Source organism: Oncorhynchus nerka, linkage group LG25, assembly GCF_034236695.1.
Source record: "Oncorhynchus nerka isolate Pitt River linkage group LG25, Oner_Uvic_2.0, whole genome shotgun sequence".
Classification (NCBI taxonomy): Eukaryota; Metazoa; Chordata; class Actinopteri; order Salmoniformes; family Salmonidae; genus Oncorhynchus; species Oncorhynchus nerka.
Genome location: NC_088420.1, coordinates 58,925,358 through 58,953,229, shown reverse-complemented (window position 1 = coordinate 58,953,229; position 27,872 = coordinate 58,925,358). Strand labels below are relative to the sequence as shown.

Here is a 27,872-nt window from a genome sequence, read left to right as displayed (position 1 = left end):
TCATCCTTCTCTAAGTGGCACAGTCAGGGTGCTGTCAGCCCAGTGTTAGGGAGCAGCCTGATCACAGGGAGAGTGTGTATTAGTATGAATCTGTGTACGTACAGTATGTATGTGTATGTGTATGTGTATGTGTGTGTGTGTGTGTGTGTGTGTAGCTTGATCAAAGAGAGAACAGAGTTTTTGAAGCCTCACAGGGACTGACAGCTCCGAACCCCATGGGAACCAGTTCCCTCCCCTCCCTCCACCCCTTCATTGCTCTTTACCCCACACTACCCTCCCCCTCCTCTCTAACCATCCACTGTTTCCTTTCCACTCCCTCTTGCTTTATCCCTACTTTCTCTCAGCATCTTCTCCTGCCATCTTTCTCCACTTGGATTCTCTGATGCTCTGATGGAAGCATGGAGAAGCATACAGGCACAGTGTTGCTCTCTCTCTCTCTCTCTCACTTTACCTCTTCCTCTCCCCCTCACTCTTTGCTGCGACTGTAAGGACAGAAGACACTTTGGAACCTATCTATCATCTAACACACCAGGTAGCGTGTCATGATGGGTTGCCGTCTCTCATCTGCCCGACAGCTAACTGACATCCAATCTGACTCTACAGCAGAGAGGGCCCTGACACTGACCTTCATCCTTCACTATGATTAGTGTGTGTGTGTGTGGGGGGGGGTTGTGCCTGTGGGTGCGAAGGAGAGGAAGTGGAAGTGTGCCTGCGTGTGTCACCCCTGATTTTTTTTTTTTTAATCTAGGTGTGTGTGGAGTGGCTGTTAAGAGGTGCACTTTGTCACAGTGTGTGTGTGTTTGGCTGATCTTCTCTCTCAGGCACCCCACAAATACCTCCTGACATGCAAATTAAGGAGAATATAAACAGAGCGCTCCAAATGAGACATCCATCAATGACTGAAGGTTCCATCCGACTCAGCATCACTGCAGCACCAATCACCCACACTGTCACTGGGAATGATGGAATGCTGCTTACCCTGCCATCCCATCCTCTTTTCTCCTGGCAACACTCTTCTTTCTCAAATTCCGTCTCTCCTAACTCTTTCCTCTGCCTTTCTCACTAATTCCCTCTAGCTGTCTGGTTTTCATCAGTCAATTTCTTGTTATACCCTCATGCTCATCTTTTAACAATTTTCTGCAATTTCACATCTCTCTCTCTCTCTCACTTATTTCTCTGTCTCTCAAGCATTATGTCCTGTCAGTCTCTGTGACATTTGCAAAGCCGTTTCTTGATAACAACAAAATCTCATGATTTTACCAATTTGACTTCCCCGACGTCCTCAGGACATGGACGTCCAATTTCAAAGTAATTCTTGAGCAATCTGCCTGCTTAATCAGCAGTTGACTGCAGAGAGCCTTACAGAATCCTTTCCCTCCCTGCCTACCTGGGTTTCAAATGCATTACACAAGATGTGACATTACAGAGGCTTTCTTTGTTTCATTGAATGATGATGCATCTGAGAAATATTTTGCATTCATTAGTGGTGCAGCTACAAACCAGTCTAACTGTGACAAATCAGTCTAACTCTAACTTTGAGTCAATATACACATTGTGGGGTCCTATATATCATGTAATCACTTCTGTTTAATTCTCTGTGTGTGTGTGTGTGTGTGTATGTGTGAATTGTACATAAATTACAATTCACACAAGCACGCATGCACACAAACACATTAAGGACGATGCCAATTTTAAAGGGCAAATATAAACTGTGTGAGTTCACTTTTAGAAGCCAAAAGCCTTGGAATGGAAAGAAAGGGCTTTTTAATGGAAGTCAAAAGAAGGGACATTCTTGAAATGATCAGACAGCTCACTCAGTTTAAATCTCATGCTGTTTTTCTGGCAAGAAGGTGTGTAAAAGAAAGACATCCGTTGTAAAAGTGGACGAGCAAAGGAACACACATGAGCACACAGACAATGATTTAATGTATAAAACTACAAAATACAAATGTCTCTAACAAGATATTGTCACGTTGTAAAATAAATAGTAAAAAAGTAAATAAATAATCATTTTATACTGCATTGTGTCTACTATCTATGTTGTCTCTCCTTGCAGTACGGCACAAACTATGGGTCCTGTGAATACACTACACTTAAACATCAATAAAGACTACAGTCAATTGACACTATGTTACCTCTCTCAAACATAACATTGTTTTCTGTTCCAACATGTCGCAATGTAGATAACCATAGAGCAGAGGTAGCGTAGCATGCTAATTACTACACCATAAAGTGCTGTGGTCAGCCAGCCACTCATGGGCTAGCGCAAGAGCCTGGACCTCAGCTCAGCTCTTACATACAGTCGGAGTTAATGGCACTATATGGGATATTTACAGGCATTTTTATACATTTTGTGAGTTATAAATTACATTTCACCAGCCAAATCTCCCAGTTGAAATGACAGGGCTGCTGTTTGGGTGAAATATAAATCCCAGATTGTAGTTTTAAGCACTAAGCTAACCCCATGTCACACACACACAAGGCTCAAACCAGAGGCCATATAACCATGGTATTGGCATACTGCAGTCTGCCCTAACTGGTACCTCTGTCACTCAAACACACACACACGCACACGCACACGCACACACACACACACACACACACACAATTAAACAGAAGTGATTCAATTCTATATAGGATCCCAGAGTGTGTATAATGACTCGGAAAGCAATGTCACAGTTAGACACACACTACAGTCCCGCCCAAACTGGCACCTCTGCCTCCCCATCACACTCTTGCTAATCTGACAATGAGTGGGTGTTGAGTTCTTACATCCCAGTAAAGGTTCAGGCTCAAAAGCGAATGTAGTGTGGCCGTGGTGTATTGTTTTTCAGAGGGAGTGATATAAATAGGAATGGCAGCATTTCTGTGTTTGTGTGTATGTGTCTACCTGTGTTTCTTTGTGTATTTGGTTCAGTACATGGATGTATGATCTCTGTGATTACTTGTAGTAGTTCAGAGTGAACTCTTATGACATTTTATGGAATTGTCCTCTCAGGAATGCAATTCTCAGACCTTTCTTGATTGCCTATTACTGTAACTCAACTATAGTTTCTTGCATATTGCTAAATCTTCTTTATGGAGACAGATAAACATTGTATTATGCTAATTGCCCATGTCTTCTCATGGGTCACTTGTGAGGTATATATAATACACAGTACACATATCAAATATTACCCCATTTAAGACATGAATGGGTTAAAGGACACATACAGACATAGTATGTCTTTGTCTTTCACTCTGTTTCTCTTCTTCCATTTTTTTCTAAAACGGTCCTCCCTCTCCCACCCTAAAGGAGAGAGAGAGAGAGAGTGAGAGAGATAGATAGACGTAGACTAGAGGAATCAGAGCAGAGCAGCTGAATACATTCAGTCAGTGCTTGACTTGGGAAGGGAGAAGTGTAGAAGCTGTCTTTTTCCACGTCCGTCCATTAGATTATGGTCACCACAATTCACAAATGGCATGCTATAAAGACCGCTGAGTATTTTAGGGGTTCATACACATTTTCCATGACTTCTCCATGGCTTTAAACCACATTTTCATGACTAGTATTATAGCCTGCATGAAAAAGAAAGCATTATTGACACGTGAAGACTGATGTGTCTTTTCCCATGTAGGCCTTCCATCTCTTGCCATTGTGCCATTGATCAAGACACTTAACCCCCCCCAAAGCTAGGTATCTAACTAGACATATTTATATATAAGGCTAAAATATTTGTTTCAGGGGAGATCTATGCACATCAAGTAATTTGTCAGTTACGCTACGTTGTCACAATTACATGGCTACTGTTTAATAGAGGGGAATCCCAGTTTTTCAACGGTGCAGATTTATTTAGTGGGAAGAAGGCGACATCGACCTTGATTCTTGATTCTCACTGGCACATATGCAGCACACACAGACATGCACTGAAGGGTCATTCGGATGATGGCTGATAGGTTGATTTTTCATTGATTGATTGGCTAATATTGAAGTGTTCCTTCATTAAATACATTACAAAAATGATGAAATAAATGTATTTTCATGACCTTACAGACCCTAATTTTACAACCTTCAACAGCGCATCATGAGCATACAAGCTGGCCCATTTTCAATCTGCACAATCGCGAACTGACAGCCTACTATCACGCACAGATTCACAGTCTAGTGGCAAATAAACTTGAACAAAGCCAAATCAGAAAATGAATTCCCAATAGCCATTGCTATTCAATTCAGATTCCGCCTTCATTCTGCTTTGATCAACCTTCTTTGCCTTGGTGTGTGAATCTGGGCCGGTGATAGGCTACTTTGTTTTATAGAGAAGCGGGAATACAATTGCCCAAAAATTTGAGGCGCTGGCCCCAGCAGAGCTCTTCAGCTGAAACTAGAGTGGATGACTGAGTAGTCTAGTGACTACCACTGTTGAACTTTTCCGGCAGAGGATGAGACTGGCAGAATGGGCAGCTACCCATCAGTCTGCCAGTTTGTCCACACATTCTTCAAATGAATGAGTCACAGCTCAATTAGTCTCTGTGAAGCAAAGGTGACACAATGTTGAAGGCCCAAAGCTTGGATGCCTTCAGGGTTGCAAATTGTAATGAACTCCAGTGGCAGAGGAAAAGACAGAGTGGACAATTTGGGCACAGTTCTGGGACTGGAGCCCTGCTCTCTGTGTGGGTCCATTATGGCCACAGGAGACCTCCATCCTGGCACACTGGGCTTCCCATCCGCTGATATCTCAATTTAGGCACCTTCTCAGTTCAACTCATAGACTATATTATCCTTACTGCGTTACATTTCTTACAATTGAGTTTCTCTGTTAGACCAAATTGATTAACTATGTACATGGGATTCCTGTGAATTCAGTCCTATAAATCAGTTAGGCTGCAAAACAGGCTTTAGATGGTCAGAATTGTAGTCCTATCATTTCAGCCTCAAGCGCCAGCAGGCACAAAGACGATGAATTAGTAAGTAAGCAAGAATTCAGTCCTTGACCTTTTCTAAAAAATGTCAAACCCATGCCCAGTAAACATCAATGGTAGCTATACAGCTATTACATCACAGAATCCAGCCATTACATTTTTTTCACTGAACTTCATGCCCATGGCTAATGCTGATGGTAGAGATAAAGCTATGACATTACAGGCATGTTTTCACAGAACTTCCCATAATCCAATCTTTGGAATGTCCCAAAAGCAGTTCCTAAGAAAAACTGCATGACCTTTTGTATACATGTGACTGCTTGTCCTGTACACCAGCTGAATGGTGTACAGGACGAATTGTCCTGATGAATTGTCATACTATAGTCAGTCAGTATGATCTCGTTCTCTAATTTCCATTGTTCCAACTTCTCCTGTGGTTTAGAATGTACTTCCCACATAATTTAACAGAACATATAGTACCTCTGGTATTTCCCCCCTCTATGGACAGATCTGCGTTCCCTTCATTCTACAATCAAACAGCAAGAGTGTATCAACTCCAACCCCAGGCCACATCAACCCTAGACTCAACCCCAGTCTCATCCATCATAGCCTGTCTGACGCCCTGTGTGTGTTCTTTGGGTTGTGAGCCGTCTGACTGAGTCTGGACTGGGATCAGAGGCCTGTGGAGGAGGGACTGGGAGAACCTGGGATCTTAATACACTAAAGTGGTTTCCTTTCATTCATTTTTGCATTGTTCTGTAACCATGGGGGGGGGGGGGGGGGGGGGGAGTTATTTGCCAGTAACTTCTGATCAAGAAAAGGAAATCATATAATAGTCCACTATGGAATTTTCAACTGATTGTTCATCTTTTAGGTCTAATCTTCATAGTAGATGTCATTCGTTGGTTATCATATTGTTACTGAGGATATCCAGAACTGAAAGGTTGACTCACCGAAGCCGAAGGCAGCAGGGGCAGGGATAGGAGCAGACTGGACAGGAGTGGACGTGTAGAGACCGGTCACCAGCAGACCATCAAAATACACACTGGTGGAGACAGTCACTGTGGAGAGACCAAAACAAGAGTGTGAAGTAAGAGAAGCACTGCTAAGTTATCTTGTCATCTTTCTTCAAACACTCACACACATTGGAATAAACACACAAAGAAACAAGCAACAGGCAAAGTAGTAAATTCATAACAACGTGTTGGAATAGAGAACACTAGTAATGTCTTTTTTTTGTAGGAACTAACTTGTTGGCCAAGTCTATGATGAAAATAAATGCTAAAAATAAGGTATGTGGTAAAAACAGGCTTGTTCTATGAAATAATCTTCATCAGCTAAAAATGTACATTTTGTGAAATTTGAAGCATTTACAGTATGCAATAAAAACAAGTACATAATGCAGATAAAGGCTTCATAATTCATAAAGGTCGTGTTAACTGACTGATATTATCATAGAACACAACATAAAGGTCATGTTAACTGACTGATATTATCATAGAACAAAACATAAAGGCCATGTTAGCTGACTGATATTATCATAGAACAAAACATAAAGGCCATGTTAGCTGACTGATATTATCATAGAACACAAGATAAAGACTTCATAATTCACAAAGGTCACTGACTGATATTATCCCACAGAAACAAACATTTCAGATCTCCTAAGCCTGTTAACCTCAGACCATATTTTTAGCGTTTATCCCATATTCCCATTCTTTCCCCATTAATTTTCCCCATAGAAAGGGCTGAAGGAACCAGAGGTTACTCATTTCTGGTTTTAGGACTACATTCTGGCGAGCACTATCGCAAGCAAGATAATATGAATATAAAATGAAACACTCAAACCTGAGGTATGGCTCTAATTGCATTACCTCCCTGCAAAGTATCTTAATCACCAATGAATGTATATGCTAATTACTTACAAGATCAAGGATCAACATCAACACTAAGTCCTAGTCCTGTAATTATTATGATAGAAATCCTACAAACACAGGCCCACCTCTCCAGTAACATACAGCAGACTACATACTGATGCTAGATAATTAGCCAGTGTGATGTGTATCTATCTGGCAGAGAACATGCCCACCACCACCTTTAACACTCTCCCTGCTGCTAACGAGACTAACGAGCACAGAGCACAGGTGTTCACGAGGGTCTGGCAATCAGAGAGGGGGAGGGGTAGAGGGTAAAGGGTGTAAGGTGAGAAGGAGTCCCCTAAGGGAGGCAGGGGGTTGTATAAATAACTATATTTGTATGGGAGAGAGGGAAGGGAGAGGGAGAGACGGAAAAGACGGAACAGAGGTGAATGCAGGTGCTGGGATGTTCCGGAGGTGCGGTTTGCACCCAGTTACAGATGCCAACTATGACAAATGTTACTCCACCCAAGAAATAAGACTATGGCAGCATAGGGAGAATGGCTTTCTGGTCTCTGTGGAGGTTTGAGTCACATACTAGGAGTGTTTTGTTATCTGATCTAACCACCCACTCTTCCACAGTGTGATCTACCACAGTATACCTGCTGGGGAAATCAAAGATCCTTATTGATGAGTCAACGAAAGGACTTTGATGATGGTGTTACTCAGGGACTAGGCCATCCATCAATCCATGCCAGGTAGCCACAGTGTAGTCCCGGGGAGCAGAAAGTCGATCAACAGTGTATCCAGCAGGTTAACTAGCTATTGGTTTTCTGTATAAATCTAATTCTGATTGACAGGACCACAGTACCACAAGACTACATTACTGGAGTTACTGTAAAACCTCACTAGCCACAGGAGGACTATATCGATGGATTTAAAACACCACAGGACAACTTCACTGTAAGAAAATATCTTTGGACTACATGACTATTGAGTGACAGGACCACAGGACCACACAACTACACGATTACATCACTAGTGTAAAACATCACTGGACTAGACGACTTTTGACTGACTGGACCACAGCACTACATCATTGACATAAAAATACCACAGGACTACATAGCTACATCACTGGGGTAAAAACAACTAGCATCACTGACTTTGTGGCTCATGGCTTGGCCTGGTGCCAACCAGACAGATCCTATGGCAATGAGGGGAAAACTAAGGCTCTAAAGGAATACAGTACACTTCCAAAATGAATATGTGTCTGGCTGGGTTCTGTATGTTAAAGAAGAAAGAGAGAGGAACCAAAGCTGACCCGGGATTCCACCTCAGTTTGTTATGGAACTGGGTGAAGGATGAGAGACAGAGACTCGTAGTGTAATACCATCTGGGTCTGTTTAGGTGTGGGGAATTTGGGGAAGCAAACTTCTGTGGCCTCATGTCTGTCTGTATGTCTATCTGTCTCTGTCTGTCTCGGTCTACGGACGCTAGCGGTTCCTGTGGTGGACTTCATGACCCTAGTTGAAAGGTAGTCATTTATACTGACAAAAATATAAATTTAACATGGGCCAATTTCAACGAGTTATAGTTCATATAAGGAAAACAGTCAATTGAAATACATGAATTAGGCCCTGATCTATAGATTTCACATGACTGGGCAAGGGGCGCAGCCATGGGGCCTGCGAGGGCATAGGCCCACCCACTGGAGAGCCAGGCACAACCAATCAGAAGGAGTGATTCTCTGCAAAAGGGCTTTATTGCAAACAGAAATAATCCTTAGTTTCATCAGCTGTCCGTGTGGCTGGTCTCAGACAAACCTATAGGTGAAGAGCCAGATGTGGAGGTCCTGGGCTGGCGTGGTTAGACGTGGTCTGCAGTTGTGAGGCCGGTTGGACGTATTGGCAAATTCTCTAAAATGATAATGGGGATGGCTTACGGTAGAGAAATAAATGTTCAATTCTCTGACAACAGCTCTAATGGGCATTCCTGCAGTCAGCATGCCAATTGCATGCTCCCTCAAAACTTGAGACATCTGTGGCATTGTGTTGTGTGACAAAACTGCACATTTTAAAGTGGCCTTTAATTGTCACCAGCACAAGGTGCACCTGTGAAATGATCATTGTGTTTAAAAAGCTTCTTGATATGCCACACCTGTCAGGTGGATGGATTATCTTGGTTGTCACGCCCTGGTCTTAGTATTTTGTGTTTTCTTTATTATTTTGGTCAGGCCAGGGTGTGACATGGGTTTATTTATGTGATGTGTTTTGTCTTGTTTTTTTTGTAGGTATTTGGATTGTGAATTAGTAGGGTTATCTAGAAAAGTCTATGGTTGCCTGAAGTGGTTCTCAATCAGAGGCAGGTGTTTATCGTTGTCTCTGATTGGGAACCATTTTTAGGCAGCCATATTCTTTGAGTGTTTCGTGGGTGATTGTTCTTGTCTCTGTGTTACTGTGTACCAGTATAGGCTGTTTCGGTTTTCGTGTTACGTTTTTGTATTGTTCGTGTTTATTCGTTATTAAACATGTATGAAAATTACCACGCTGCATTTTGGTCCGATCCTTGCTACACCTCTTCGTCAGAGGAGGAGATAGAAGAAAACCGTGACATTGGTAAAGGAGAATTGTTCACTAACAGGGATGTAAACACATTCCTGTACAACATTTTTGAGAAATAATATTTTTTGTGCATATCGAATATTTCTGGGATCTTTCATTTAATCTATTGAAAGATGGGTCCAACACCTTTGTTGTTTTTGTGTAGTATATGTACATGTTTTATTAATCAGTCACCCATTCAAGCAGGGCCGACCAGTTACCCACATGGGTCCCTGCTTGTCAAATATCTCATTCCTTCCTCTTGAGCCACCCACAGGCCATGGACTAGGGGTTTCAGCCCCTGCATTAATCCGGCACTACTCCTCCCTGTCTGTCCCCTCATCTCTTTCCTCTCCTCCCTGTTGGAAATCCCACTCATCGCTCCATGTCCTTTCCAACCATTCTGCTAAAAACCGCCCCACGCTCACAGAAAGAAAAACAAGCTCTTCAGATTCCCTCCATTCATTAAAATCACAATTTAACCAAAACCCATCTATTTTTTTTTACTTGAACCTACAATTTGGTTTTGAAGTATTGAAACCAAACCATTTGATTTGAAAGAAAAGTAAACATGAAAGGATGAATGTAAGAAGTGCTCATCATTTCAGATAGGCTATATGTCATATTAAATAGCATATAAACACTCTAAATAGGTCAGGAGCCAGACAGGGAGCCTACGAAGGAAAGACAATTAATTATTTAGGCTACATTATTTCAATTATTTCAAGGCTATTACCCTACAAATAAATATATTGTGAAGCATTTGTGAGTGTGACACAATAGGCTGGTAGGGACATAAAACACTTTTAAACACCATTTCATTGTATTAAATCACTATAGTCTATACATTGCGCATATGGGATGTGGCTTACTTAGATGTAAATACAAATTAATAAAAATGCCTTATTAGGCTCAGTCTACAGTGCCTTTGAATTAATTTTTAGAAACAGGAGTTTGGCCTGTGTCTGTGGCTTCAGGGTCATGCAATGGTGCTTGGAGAGCAGGCCAGCAGCAGAGAATATCCTCTCCGCACTTGCAGAGCCACTGGGGATGCTAAACACCCACTTTCTCTCCTCCCTGTCTCTCCTCCCTCTTTCTCCTACCTGTCGCCTCTCCGTCTTTCTCATCGGTCTCTCTCACCCATGACTGTCCTCCCTCTCCTTCTTCCCTCCTTCTCCTCCCTCTCTCTCACCCCTCTCTCTTCTATCTTCTCCCTCTCTTTCCTCCATGTCTGTCATCTATCTCTCCCTCTCCTCCCTCTCTCTCTCTCTCTCTCTCTCCACTCCCTCTCTCTCTCTCCTCCCCCTCTCTCCACACCCTCTCTCATCTCTCATTCCTCTCTCTCCTCCCTGTCTCTCCTCCCACTCTCTCCTCTCGCTCCTCCCTGTCTCTCCTCCCTCTTTCTCATCCATCTCTCTCATCCATGTCTCTCCTCCCTCTCCTTCTTCCCTCCTTCTCCTCCCTCTCTCTTCTCCCTCTCTCTTCTCCCTCTCTTTCCTCCATGTCTGTCATCCCTCTCTCTCCTTCCTCTCTCTCCTCCCTCTCTCCCCTCCCTCTCTCCTCTCTCTTCCCTGTCTTTTCTCCCTCTCGCTCCTTCCTGTCTCACTCCTCGTCTCTCCCCTTGTCTCTCTCCCAATCTTCCCACTCCAGCCTTTGTTAATCTTTCTCCACACTCCAGTCAAATTGGACATGCTCTGCTCCTCTCTGGATACTCGTCTCTCTCCTCCCACTCTCTCCTCTCGCTCCCCCGTCTCTCCTCCCTGTCTCTTCCCCCTCTCTCCTCCCTCTCTCATCCCACTCTCTCATCCGTCTCTCTCCTCCCTGTCTCGATAACCGTTGTAAGTCTTTTTGGGTAAGTCTCTAAGAGTTTTGAACACCTGGATCATACAATATTTGCTCATTATTCTTTTTTAAATTCTTCAAGCTCTGTCAAGTTGGTTGTTGATCATTGCTAGACAGCCATTTTCAAGTTTTGCCATGGATTTTCAACCGATTTAAGTTAAAACATAACGCTTTGTGTCCAGGACAAAAAGTTAAATTCTTTGCCACATTTTTTTGCAATATCACCTAAGTGCGTGAATGCAAAGAGGAGGCACGTTTTGGAATAAAAGTAAGAAACAAATACAGAGAAATTATCTGATCAAATACGATTTTTTAATAGTAGAATTGGTATGTATATATATAAAAAATATAAAAAAAAGAGGTGGCCTACTCCACATCACAATTACCCCAAACCCAACATGTCTCCGTCCAGCTCTCTCCTGGCTTTTAGACAAAAACAGCTTTTAGTACTAAACATCCTCCACTGTCCTGCATACTGTTGGATATATATTAAATACTTTTTGTACGCTGGCAAATGACTGGATGTAAGTTTAAAGTGACACATATCCCCAACTCTACTCACATCTACTCATATGGATCTGTTTTAACACCTGTCACTATATACTGTAATCATAACACAATATGTGACCTATATACTGTAATCATAACACAATATGTGACCTATATACTGTAATCATAACACAATATGTGACCTATATACTGTAATCATAACACAATATGTGATCTATATACTGTAATCATAACAAAATATGTGACCTATATACTGTAATCATAACACAATATGTGACCTATATACTGTAATCATAACACAATATGTGGCCTATATACTGTAATCATACAATATACTTTTCCTATATACTGTAATCATACCAACACCTGTCCCTATACACTGTAATAATACCACATCCTGTCCCTATAAACTGTAATCATACAACATACTTTCCCTATACACGTAATCATACCAACACCTGTCCATATATACTGTAATCATACCAACACCTGTCCCAATATACTGTAATCATACCAACACCCGTCCCAATATACTGTAATAATACCACCACCACCTATCCCTATAAACTGTAATCATAAAACATACTTTCCCTATATACTGTAATCATACCAACACCTGTCCCAATATACTGTAATAATAATACCACCACCTACCCTATAAACTGTAATCATACAACATACTTCCCTATATACTGTAGTCATACAACATACTTTCCCTATTTACTGTAGTCATACCAACACCTGTCCCTGTATCCTGTCTGCAATCATAAATCTACCTGTCCCTATGTACTGTAATAATACCACAACCTGTCCCTATATACTGTAATAAAAACACTAACTGTCCCTATATACTGTAATCATACCTCTACCTATCCCTATATACTGTAATAATACCACCACCACATATCCCTATAAACTGTAATCATACCAACACCTGTCCCTATATACTGTAATCATACCAAAACCTGTCCCTATATACTGTAATAATACCACCACCACCTATCCCTATAAACTGTAATCATACAACATACTTTCCCTATATACTGTAATCATACCACCACCACACTTGCAGGCTTGTTTTCGAGTTGCTGTGCGTTTTGTTGCCAACCTATTTTGCTACCTGACAACTTTACGGTTTTCACTTTTTAATTACCGTTCAAATATTTATTTATTTTTTCCTCAACTTTTTCACTCCGGACGCTTTATCTGGACACGATTCGTCAGGACCTCAAACAGCCGAAGCTAAGTAGTAACATTAACATGATGCCTTCTAATTGCCGCCGCTGTACTCGCCTTACGGCGAGGATAGCTGTGCTGCAAGCCCAGCTTCAGACGCAATCGTTAGGCAAGGGTAATTTCAGTGTAGGAAAGGATGAAACAGCGTCTGTGCCACCAGTAAGTACAGATAGTAGTATACATCCCCTGGCACAGCAGCCGGACAACTTTCTCACGGTTTCTGGAAGGAAATGCTGTAGGAACGCTCAACCGGTGTCGCTCATTCAGCCGACAGAAACTTTCAACCGGTTTTCCCCATTAAGCAGCAGGTCGGAGTCAGAGGCCGATTCTTCTCTGGTCTCTACTCCTCCCGTTACGGGGTCTGAGACGCCGAAGCTTCCCACCATTAGCTCTGACAAATTGAAAACTCTAGTCATTGGCGACTCCATTACCAGCAGTATTAGACATAAAGCGAATCATCCAGCGATCATACACTGTTTACCCGGGGGCAGGGCTACCGACGTTAAGGCTAATCTGAAGATGGTACTGGCTAAAGCTAAAACTGGCGAGTGTAGAGAGTATAGAGATATTGTTATCCACGTCGGCACCAACGATGTTAGGATGAAACAGTCAGAGATCACCAAGCGCAACATAGCTTCTGCGTGCATATCAGCTAGAAAGATGTGTCGGCATCGAGTAATTGTCTCTGGCCCCCTCCCAGTTAGGGGGAGTGATGAGCTCTACAGCAGAGTCTCACAACTCAATCGCTGGTTGAAAACTGTTTTCTGCCCCTCCCAAAAGATAGAATTTGTAGATAATTGGCCCTCTTTCTGGGACTCACCCACAAACAGGACCAAGCCTGACCTGCTGAGGAGTGACGGACTCCATCCTAGCTGGAGGGGTGCTCTCATCTTATCTACAAACATAGACAGGGCTCTAACTCCTCTAGCTCCACAATGAAATAGGGTGCAGGCCAGGCAGCAGGCTGTTAGCCAGCCTGCCAGCATAGTGGAGTCTGCCACTAGCACAGTCAGTGTAGTCAGCTCAGCTATCACCATTGAGACCGTGTCTGTGCCTCGACCTAGGTTGGGCAAAACTAAACATGGCGGTGTTCGCCTTAGCAATCTCACTAGGAGAAAGACCACCTCCATTCCTGTCATTACTGAAAGAGATCATGATACCTCACATCTCAAAATAGGGCTACTTAATGTTAGATCCCTTACTTCAAAGGCAATTATAATTACTAATCACTGATCATAATCTTGATGTGATTGGCCTGACTGAAACATGGCTTAAGCCTGATGAATTTACTGTTTTAAATGAGGCCTCACCTCCTGGCTACACTAGTGACCTTATCCCCCGTGCATCCCGCAAAGGCGGAGGTTTTGCTAACATTTACGATATCAAATTTCAATTTACAAAAAGAAAAAAGACGTTTTCGTCTTTTGAGCTTCTAGTCATGAAATCTATGCAGCCTACTCAATCACTTTTTATAGCTACTGTTTACAGGCCTCCTGGGCCATATACAGCGTTTCTCACTGAGTTCCCTGAATTCCTATCGGACCTTGTAGTCATAGCAGATAATATTCTAATCTTTGGTGACTTTAATATTCACATGGAAAAGTCCACAGACCCACTCCAAAAGGCTTTCGGAGCCATCATCGACTCAGTGGGTTTTGTCCAACATGTCTCTGGACCCACTCACTGTCACAGTCATACGCTGGACCTAGTTTTGTCCCATGGAATAAATGTTGTGGATCTTAATGTTTTTCCTCATAATCCTGGACTATCGGACCACCATTTTATTACGTTTGCAATTGCAACAAATAATCTACTCAGACCCCAACCAAGGAACATCAAAAGTCGTGCTATAAATTCACAGACAACACAAAGATTCCTTGATGCCCTTCCAGACTCCCTCTGCCTACCCAAGGACGCCAGAGGACAAAAATCAGTTAACCACCTAACTGAGGATCTCAATTTAACCTTGCGCAATACCCTAGATGCAGTTGCACCCCTAAAAAGTAAAAAAAATTCTCATAAGAAACTAGCTCCCTGGTACACAGAAAATACCCAAGCTCTGAAGCAAGCTTCCAGAAAATTGGAACGGAAATGGCGCCACACCAAACTGGAAGTCTTCCGACTAGCTTGGAAGGACGGTACCGTGCAGTACCGAAGAGCCCTTACTGCTGCTCGATCATCCTATTTTTCTAACTTAATTGAGGAAAATAAGAACAATCCGAAATTCCTTTTTGATACTGTCGCAAAGCTAACTAAAAAGCAGCATTCCCCAAGAGAGGATGACTTTCACTTTAGCAGTGATAAATTCATGAACTTCTTTGAGGAAAAGATTATGATTATTAGAACGCAAATTACGGACTCCTCTTTAAACCTGCGTATTCCTCCAAAGCTCAGTTGTCCTGAGTCTGCACAACTCTGCCAGGACCTAGGATCAAGAGAGACGCTCAAGTGTTTTAGTACTATATCTCTTGACACAATGATGAAAATAATCATGGCCTCTAAACCTTCAAGCTGCATACTGGACCCTATTCCAACTAAACTACTGAAAGAGCTGCTTCCTGTGCTTGGCCCTCCTATGTTGAACATAATAAACGGCTCTCTATCCACTGGATGTGTACCAAACTCACTAAAAGTGGCAGTAATAAAGCCTCTCTTGAAAAAGCCAAACCTTGACCCAGAAAATATAAAAAACTATCGGCCTATATCGAATCTTCCATTCCTCTCAAAAATTTTAGAGAAGGCTGTTGCGCAGCAACTCACTGCCTTCCTGAAGACAAACAATGTATACGAAATGCTACAGTCTGGTTTTAGACCCCATCATAGCACTGAGACGGCACTTGTGAAGGTGGTAAATGACATTTTAATGGCATCGGACCGAGGCTCTGCATCTGTCCTCGTGCTCCTAGACCTTAGTGCTGCTTTTGATACCATCGATCACCACATTCTTTTGGAGAGATTGGAAACCCAAGTTGGTCTACACGGACATGTTCTGGCCTGGTTTAGATCTTATCTGTCGGAAAGATATCAGTTTGTCTCTGTGAATGGTTTGTCCTCTGACAAATCAACTGTAAATGTCGGTGTTCCTCAAGGTACTGTTTTAGGACCACTATTGTTTTCACTATATATTTTACCTCTTGGGGATGTTATTCGAAAACATAATGTAAACTTTCACTGCTATGCGGATGACACACAGCTGTACATTTCAATGAAACATGGTGAAGCCCCAAAATTGCCCTCGCTAGAAGCATGTGTTTCAGACATAAGGAAGTGGATGGCTGCAAACTTTCTACTATTAAACTCGGACAAAACAGAGATGCTTGTTCTAGGTCCCAAGAAACAAAGAGATCTTCTGTTGAATCTGACAATTAATCTTAATGGTTGTACAGTCGTCTCAAATAAAACTGTGAAGGACCTCGGCGTTACTCTGGACCCTGATCTCTCTTTTGAAGAACATATCAAGACCATTTCGAGGACAGCTTTTTTCCATCTACGTAACATTGCAAAAATCAGAAACTTTCTGTCCAAAAATGATGCAGAAAAATGTATCCATGCTTTTGTCACTTCTAGGTTAGACTACTGCAATGCTCTATTTTCCGGCTACCCGGATAAAGCACTAAATAAACTTCAGTTAGTGCTAAATACGGCTGCTAGAATCCTGACTAGAACCAAAAAATTTGATCATATTACTCCAGTGCTAGCCTCTCTACACTGGCTTCCTGTCAAAGCAAGGGCTGATTTCAAGGTTTTAACTGCTAACCTACAAAGCATTACATGGGCTTGCTCCTACCTATCTCTCTGATTTGGTCCAGCCGTACATACCTACACGTACGCTACGGTCACAAGACGCAGGCCTCCTAATTGTCCCTAGAATTTCTAAGCAAACAGCTGGAGGCAGGGCTTTCTCCTATAGAGCTCCATTTTTATGGAACGGTCTGCCTACCCATGTCAGAGACGCAAACTCGGTCTCAACCTTTAGGTCTTTACTGAAGACTCATCTCTTCAGTGGGTCATATGATTGAGTGTAGTCTGTCCAAGGAGTGGGAAGGTGAACGGAAAGGCTCTGGAGCAACGAACCGCCCTTGCTGTCTCTGCCTGGCCAGTTCCCCTCTTTCCACTGGGATTCTCTGCCTCTAACCCTATTACAGGGGCTGAGTCACTGGCTTACTGGGGCTCTCTCATGCCGTCCCTGGAGGGGGTGCGTCACCTGAGTGGGTTGATTCACTGTTGTGGTCATCCTGTCTGGGTTGGCGCCCCCCTTGGGTTGTGCCGTGGCGGAGATCTTTGTGGGCTATACTCAGCCTTGTCTCAGGATGGTAAGTTGGTGGTTGAAGATATCCCTCTAGTGGTGTGGGGGCTGTGCATTGGCAATGTGGGTGGGGTTATATCCTTCCTGTTTGGCCCTGTCCGGGGGTGTCCTCGGATGGGGCCACAGTGTCTCCTGACCCCTCCTGTCTCAGCCTCCAGTATTTATGCTGCAGTAGTTTATGTGTCGGGGGCTGGGGTCAGTTTGTTATATCTGGAGTACTTCTCCTGTCCTATTCGGTGTCCTGTGTGAATCTAAGTGTGCGTTCTCTAATTCTCTCCTTCTCTCTTTCTTTCTCTCTCTCGGAGGACCTGAGCCCTAGGACCATGCCCCAGGACTACCTGACATGATGACTCCTTGCTGTCCCCAGTCCACCTGGCCATGCTGCTGTTCCAGTTTCAACTGACCTGAGCCCTAGGACCATGCCCCAGGACTACCTGACATGATGACTCCTTGCTGTCCCCAGTCCACCTGGCCATGCTGCTGCTCCAGTTTCAACTTCCACCTGACTGTGCTGCTGCTCCAGTTTCAACTGTTCTGCCTTATTATTATTCGACCATGCTGGTCATTTAGGAACATTTGAACATCTTGGCCATGTTCTGTTATAATCTCCACCCGGCACAGCCAGAAGAGGACTGGCCACCCCACATAGCCTGGTTCCTCTCTAGGTTTCTTCCTAGGTTTTGGCCTTTCTAGGGAGTTTTTCCTAGCCACCGTGCTTCTACACCTGCATTGCTTGCTGTTTGGGGTTTTAGGCTGGGTTTCTGTACAGCACTTTGAGATATCAGCTGATGTACGAAGGGCTATATAAATACATTTGATTTGATTTGATTTGATATATACAGTAATCATACCAAAACATGTTCATATATACTGTAATCATACCAACACCTGCCCCTATATACTGTAATCATACCAACACCTGTCCCTATATACAGTAATCATACCAACACCTGTCCCTATATACTGTAATCATACCACTACCCGTCCCTATATACAGTAATCATACCAACACCTGTCCCTATACATTGTAATAACACCACTACCCGTCCCTATATACAGTAATCATACCAACACATGTCCCTATATACTGTAATCATACCAACACCTGTCCATATACACTGTAATGATACCAATACCCGTCCCTATATACAGTAATCACATCAACACCTGTCCCTATATACTGTAATCATACCACTACCCGTCCCTATATACTGTAATCATACCAACACCTGTTCATATATACTGTAATTATGCCAACACCTGTACATACATACTGTAATCATACTGTCACCTGAACATATATACTTTAATAAAACCACTACCCGTCTGTATATACAGTAATCATACCAAAACATGTTCATATATACTGTAATTATACCAACACCTGTACATATGTACTGTAATTATACCAACACCTGTACATACATACTGTAATCATACCACTACCCGTCCCTATACACTGTAATCATACCAACACCTGCCCCTATATAATGTAATTATACCAACACCTGTACATACATAACGTAATCATACCAACGCCTGTTCTTATATACAGTAATCATACCAACACCTGCCCCTATATACTGTATTAATACCAATACCTGTCCCTATACACTGTAATAATACCACTACCCGTTCCTATATACTGTAATCATACCAACACCTGTCCCTATATACTGTAATTATACCAACACCTGTACATACATACTGTAATCATACCAACGCCTGTCCATATATTCAGTAATCATACCAACACCTGCCCCTATATACTGTAATTATACCAACACCTGTCCCTATACACTGTAATAATACCGCTACCCGTCCCTATATAGAGTAATCATACCAACACCTGCCCCTATATACTGTAATTATACCAACACCTGTCCCTATATACTGTAATCACACCAAAACCTGTCCCTATACACTGTATTCATACCACTACCCGTCTCTATATACAGTAATCATACCAACACCTGTCCCTATACACTGTAATTATACCAACACCTGTCCCTATATACTGTAATCATACCAACACCTGTCCCTATACAATGTAATTATACCCCTACCCGTCCCTATATACAGTAATCATACCAACACCTGTCCCTATATACTGTAATAATACCACTACACGTCCCGATATACAGTAATCATACCAACACCTGTCCCTATATACTGTAAATATACCAACACCTGCCCCTATATACTGTAATTATACCAACACCTGTCCCTATACACTGTAATAATACCACTACCCGTCCCTATATACAGTAATCATACCAACACCTGTCCCTATATACTGTAATCATACCACTACCTGTCCCTATATACTGTAATCATACCACTACCCGTCCCTATATACAGTAATCATACCAACACCTGTTCATATATACTGTAATTATACCAACACCTGTACATACATACTGTAATCATACTGTCACCTGAACATATATACTTTAATAAAACCACTACCCGTCTGTATATACAGTAATCATACCAAAACATGTTCATATATACTGTAATTATACCAACACCTGTACATATATACTGTAATTATACCAACACCTGTCCCTATACACTGTATTCATACCACTACCCATCCCTATATACAGTAATCATACCAACACATGTCCCTATATACTGTAATCATACCAACACCTGTACATACATACTGTAATCACACCAACACCTGCCCCTAAATACTGTAATTATACCAACACCTGTCCCTATACACTGTAATAATACCAATACCCGTCCCTATATACTGTAATAATACCAACACTTGCCCCTATATACTGTAATTATACCAACACCTGTCCCTATATACTGTAATAATACCACTACCCGTCCCTATATACAGTAATCATCCCAACACCTGCCCTATACACTGTAAATATACCAACACCTGTCCCTATACACTGTAATAATACCACTACCCGTCCCTATATACAGTAATCATCCCAACACCTGTCCCTATATACTGTAATCATACCACTACCCGTCCCTATATACTGTAATCATACCAACACCTGTTCATATATACTGTAATTATGCCAACAATTGTACACACATACTGTAATCATACCAACGCATGTCCCTATATACAGTAATCATACCAAAACATGTTCATATATACTGTAATTATACGAACACCTGTACATATATACTGTAATTATACCAACACCTGTACATACATACTGTAATCATACCACTACCCGCCCCTATACACTGTAATCATACCAACACCTGCCCCTATATACTGTAATTATACCAACACCTGTGCATACATAACGTAATCATACCAACGCCTGTTCTTATATACAGTAATCATACCAACACCTGCCCCTATATACTGTAATAAGACCAACACCTGTCCCTATACACTGTAATAATACCACTACCCGTTCCTATATACTGTAATCATACCAACACCTGTCCCTATATACTGTAATTATACCAACACCTGTACATACATACTGTAATCATACCAACGCGTGTCCATATATTCAGTAATCATACCAACACCTGCCCCAATATACTGTAATTATACCAACACCTGTCCCTATACACTCTAATAATACCAGTACCCGTCCCTATATACAGTAATCATACCAACACCTGTCCCTATACACTGTAATAATACCGCTACCCGTCCCTATATACAGTAATCATACCAACACCTGCCCCTATATACTGTAATTATACCAACACCTGTCCCTATATACTGTAATCATACCAACACCTGTCCCTATACACTGTAATCATAACACTACCCGTCCCTATATACAGTAATCATACCAACACCTGCCCCTATATACTGTAATTATACCAACATAGTCCCTATATACTGTAATCATACCAAAACCTGTCCCTATACACTGTATTCATACCACTACCCGTCCCTATATACAGTAATCATACCAACACCTGTCCCTATACACTGTAATCATACCCCTACCCGTCCCTATATACGGTAATCATACCAACACATGTCCCTATATACTGTAATCATACCACTACCCGTCCCTATATACAGTAATCATACCAACACCTGTCCCTATACACTGTAATAATACCACTACCCGCCCCTATATACAGTAATCATGCCAACACCTGTCCCTATATACTGTAATCATACCAACACCTGTCCCTATATACTGTAAATATACCAACACCTGCCCCTATATACTGTAATTATACCACTACCCGTCCCTATATACTGTAATCATACAAACACCTGTCCCTATATACTGTAAATATACCAACACCTGTCCCTATACACTGTAATAATACCACTACCCGTCGCTATATACAGTAATCATACCAACACCTGTTCATATATACTGTAATTATACCAACACCTGTACATACATACTGTAATCATACCACTACCCGCCCCTATACACTGTAATCATACCAACACCTGCCCCTATATACTGTAATTATACCAACACCTGTGCATACATAACGTAATCATACCAACGCCTGTTCTTATATACAGTAATCATACCAACACCTGCCCCTATATACTGTAATAATACCAACACCTGTCCCTATACACTGTAATAATACCACTACCCGTTCCTATATACTGTAATCATACCAACACCTGTCCCTATATACTGTAATTATACCAACACCTGTACATACATACTGTAATCATACCAACGCGTGTCCATATATTCAGTAATCATACCAACACCTGCCCCAATATACTGTAATTATACCAACACCTGTCCCTATACACTGTAATAATACCAAAACCTGTCCCTATACACTGTATTCATACCACTACCCATCCCTATATACAGTAATCATACCAACACCTGTCCCTATACACTCTAATAATACCAGTACCCGTCCCTATATACAGTAATCATACCAACACCTGTCCCTATACACTGTAATAATACCGCTACCCGTCCCTATATACAGTAATCATACAAACACCTGCCCCTATATACTGTAATTATACCAACACCTGTCCCTATATACTGTAATCATACCAACACCTGTACCTATACTCTGTAATCATAACACTACCCGTCCCTATATACAGTAATCATACCAACACCTGCCCCTATATACTGTAATTATACCAACATAGTCCCTATATACTGTAATCATACCAAAACCTGTCCCTATACACTGTATTCATACCACTACCCGTCCCTATATACAGTAATCATACCAACACCTGTCCCTATACACTGTAATCATACCCCTACCCGTCCCTATATACGGTAATCATACCAACACATGTCCCTATATACTGTAATCATACCACTACCCGTCCCTATATACAGTAATCATACCAACACCTGTCCCTATATACTGTAATCATACCACTACCCGTCCCTATATACAGTAATCATACCAACACCTGTCCCTATACACTGTAATAATACAACTACCCGCCCCTATATACAGTAATCATGCCAACACCTGTCCCTATATACTGTAATCATACCAACACCTGTCCCTATATACTGTAAATATACCAACACCTGCCCCTATATACTGTAATTATACCACTACCCGTCCCTATATACAGTAATCATACCAACACCTGTCCCTATATACTATAATAATACACCTACCCATCCCTATATACAGTAATCATAACAACACCTGTACATATATACTGTAAATATACCAACACCTGCACCTATATACTGTAATTATACCAACATCTGTCCCTATACACTGTAATAATACCACTACCCGTCCCTATATACTGTAATCATACAAACACCTGTCCCTATATACTGTAATTATACAAACACCCGTCCCTATATACTGTAATCATACAAACACCCGTCCCTATATACTGTAATCATACAAACACCTGTCCCTATATACTGTAAATATACCAACACCTGTCCCTATACACTGTAATAATACCAAAACCTGTCCCTATATACAGTAATCATACCAACACCTGTTAATATATACTGTAATTATACCAACACCTGTACATACATACTGTAATCATACTGTCACCTGAACATATACACTTTACTAAAACCACTACCCGTCTATATATACAGTAATCATGCCACAACATGTTCATATATACTGTAATTACACCAACACCTGTACATATATACTGTAATCATACCAAAACCTGTCCCTATACACTGTATTCATACCACTACCCGTCCCTATATACAGTAATCATACCAACACCTGCCACTATATACTGTAATTATACCAACACCTGTCCCTATACACTGTAATAATACAACTACCCGCCCCTATATACAGTAATCATACCAACACCTGTCCCTATATACTATAATAATACACCTACCCATCCCTATATACAGTAATCATAACAACACCTGTACATATATACTGTAAATATACCAACACCTGCACCTATATACTGTAATTATACCAACACATGTCCCTATATACTGTAATCATACCACTACCCGTCCCTATATACAGTAATCATACCACTACCCGTCCCTATATACAGTAATCATACCAACACCTGTCCCTATACACTGTAATAATACAACTACCCGCCCCTATATACAGTAATCATACCAACACCTGTCCCTATATACTATAATAATACACCTACCCATCCCTATATACAGTAATCATAACAACACCTGTACATATATACTGTAAATATACCAACACCTGCACCTATATACTGTAATTATACCAACATCTGTCCCTATACACTGTAATAATACCACTACCCGTCCCTATATACTGTAATCATACAAACACCTGTCCCTATATACTGTAAATATACCAACACCTGCCCCTATATACTGTAAATATACCAACACCTGCCCCTATATACTGTAATTAAACCAACACCTGTCCCTATACACTGTAATAATACCACTACCCGTCGCTATATACAGTAATCATACCAACACCTGTTCATATATACTGTAATCATACCAACACCTGCCCCTATATACTGTATTCATACCACTACCCATCCCTATATACTGTAATCATACCAACGCCTGTCCATATATTCAGTATTAATACAAACACCTGCCCCTATATACTGTAATTATACCAACACCTGTCCCTATACACTGTAATAATACCAAAACCTGTCCCTATACACTGTATTCATACCACTACCCATCCCTATATACAGTAATCATACCAACACCTGCCCCTATATACTGTAATTATACCAACACCTGTCCCTATATACTGTAATCATACCAAAACCTGTCCCTATACACTCTATTCATACCACTACCTGTCCCTATATACAGTAATCATACCAACACCCGCCCCTATATACAGTAATCATAACAACACCTGTCCCTATACACTGTCATCATACCCCTACCCGTACCTATATACAGTAATCATACCAACACCTGTCCCTATATACTGTAAAAATACCACTACCCGTCCCTATATACTGTAATCATACCAACACCTGTCCCTATATACTGTAATCATACCAACACCTGTCCCTATATACTGTAATAATACCACTACCCGTCCCGATATACCATAATCATACCAACACCTGTCCCTATATACTGTAAATATACCAACACATGCCCCTATATACAGTAATTATACCAAAACCTGTCCCTATACACTGTATATTACTACTACCCTTCCCTATATACAGTAATCATACCAACACCTGTCCCTATATACTATAATCATACCACTACCCGTCCCTATATACAGTAATCATACCAACACCTGTCCCTATATACTGTAATAATACCACTACCCGTCCCTATATGCAGTAATCATACCGACATCTGTCCCTATATACTCTAATAATACCACTACCCGTCCCTATATGCAGTAATCATACCAGAATCTGTCCCTATACACTGTAAAAATACCACTACCCGTCCCTATATACTGTAATCATACCAACACCTGTACATATATACTGTAATTATACCAACACCTGTACATACATACTGTAATCATACCAACTACACTGTATTCATACCACTACCCGCCCCTATATACAGTAATCATTCCAACACCTGTCCCTATATACTGTAATAATACCACTACCCGTCCCTATATGCAGTAATCATACCAACATCTGTCCCTATACACTGTAATAATAACACTACCCGTCCCTATACACTGTAATCATACCAACACCTGCCCCTATATACTGTAATTATACCAACACCTGTACATACAAAGTAATCATACCAACGCCTGTTCTTATATACAGTAATCATACCAACACCTGCCCCTATATACTGTAATTATACCAACACCTGCCCCTATACACTGTAATTATACCAAAACCTGTCCCTATACACTGTATTCATACCACTACCCGTCCCTATATACAGTAATCATACCAACACCTGTCCCTAATCACTATAATAATACCACTACCCGTCCCTATATACTGTAATCATACAAACACCTGTCCCTATATACTGTAAATATACCAACACCAGCCCCTATATACTGTAAATATACCAACACCTGCCCCTATACACTGTAATAATACCACTACCCGTCCCTACATACAGTAATCATACCAACACCTGTCCCTATACACTGTAATAATAGCACTACCCGTCCCTATATACAGTAATTATACCAACACCTGTACATACATACTGTAATCATACCAACGCCTGTCCATATATTCAGTAATCATACCAACACCTGCCCCTATATACTGTATTCATACCACTACCCATCCCTATATACAGTAATCATACCAACGCCTGTCCATATATTCAGTAATAATACCAACACCTGCCCCTATATACTGTAATTATACCAAAACCTGTCCCTATACACTGTATTCATACCACTACCCGTCCCTATATACAGTAATCATACCAACACCTGTCCCTATACACTATAATAATACCAGTACCCGTCCCTATATACAGTAATCATACCAATACCTGCCCCTATATACTGTAATTATACCAACACCTGTCCCTATATACTGTAATCATACCAAAACCTGTCCCTATACACTCTATTCATACCACTACCCGTCCCTATATACAGTAATCATACCAACACCCGCCCCTATATACAGTAATCATAACAACACCTGTCCCTATACACTGTCATCATACCCCTACCCGTATCTATATACAGTAATCATACCAACACCTGTCCCTATATACTGTAAATATACCAACACCTGTACATATATACTGCAATAATACCACTACCCATACCTATATACCGTAATCATACCAACACATGCCCCTATATACAGTAATTATACCAACACCTGTCCCTATACACTGTAATATTACTACTACCCTTCCCTATATACAGTAATCATACCAACACCTGTCCCTATATACTGTAATCATACCACTACCCGTCCCTATATACAGTAATCATACCAACACCTGTCCCTATATACTGTAATCATACCACCACCTGTCCCTATATACTGTAATAATACCACGTCCCGTCCCGATATACAGTAATCATACCAACACCTGTCCCTATACACTGTAATCATACCACTACCCGTCCTTATACACAGTAATCATACCAACACCTGTCCCTATATACTGTAATCATACCACTACCCGTCCCTATATGCAGTAATCATACCAACACCTGTCCCTATATACTGTAAAAATACCAACACCTGCACCTATATACTGTAATCATACCAAAACCTGTCCCTATACACTCTATTCATACCACCACCCGTCCCTATATACAGTAATCATACCAACACCCGCCCCTATATACAGTAATCATACAAACACCTGTCCCTATACACTGTAATCATACCCCTACCCGTACCTATAGACAGTAATCATATCAACATCTGTCACTATATACTGTAAAAATACCACTACCCGTCCCTATATACAGTAATCATACCAACACATGCCCCTATATACTGTAATCATACTGTCACCTGAACATATATACTTTAATAAAACCACTACCCACCCGCATATACAGTAATCATACCAACACCTTTCCCTATACACTGTAATAAAACCACTACCCATCCCTATATACAGTAATCATACCAACACCTGTCCCTATATACTGTAATCATACCACTACCCATCCCTATATACAGTAATCATACCAACACCTGTCCCTATATACTGTAATAATACCACTACCCGTCCCTATACACTGTAATCATACCACCACCTGTTCATATATACTGTAATTATACCAACACCAGTACATACATACTGTAATCATAACCCTACCCGTCCCTATATACAGTAATCATACCAACACCTGTCCCTATATACTGTATTCATACCACTACCCGTCCCTATATACTGTAATCATACCACTACCTGTCCCTATACACTGTAATCATACCACCACCTGTTTCTGTATATTGTAATCATTCCATTACCTGTACCTATATACTGTAATCATACCACTCCTGTCCCTATATACTGTAATCATACCACTCCTGTCCCTATATTCTGTAATCATACCACTACCTGTCCCTATACACTGTAATGATACCACCACCTGTCTCTGTATATTGTAATCATGCCATTACCTGTCTCTGTATATTGTAATCATGCCATTACCTGTACCTATATACTGTAATCATACCACCACCTGTCTCTCTATATTGTAATCATGCCATTACCTGTACCTATATACTGT

At 41.2% G+C, this 27,872-nt stretch overlaps 1 protein-coding gene across 2 annotated transcripts in view; it reads right to left on the bottom strand.

The window, feature by feature from the left end:
* LOC115115592 (reelin-like) overlaps positions 1 to 27,872 on the bottom strand; it is a 303,739-nt gene that overhangs the window by 210,077 nt on the left and 65,790 nt on the right. For both annotated transcript variants that reach the window (XM_065009916.1, XM_065009917.1), the window contains exon 2: positions 5,853 to 5,960. In XM_065009916.1, the coding sequence (XP_064865988.1) occupies positions 5,853 to 5,960 (108 nt within the window). The remainder of the gene's footprint in view (positions 1 to 5,852; positions 5,961 to 27,872) is intronic.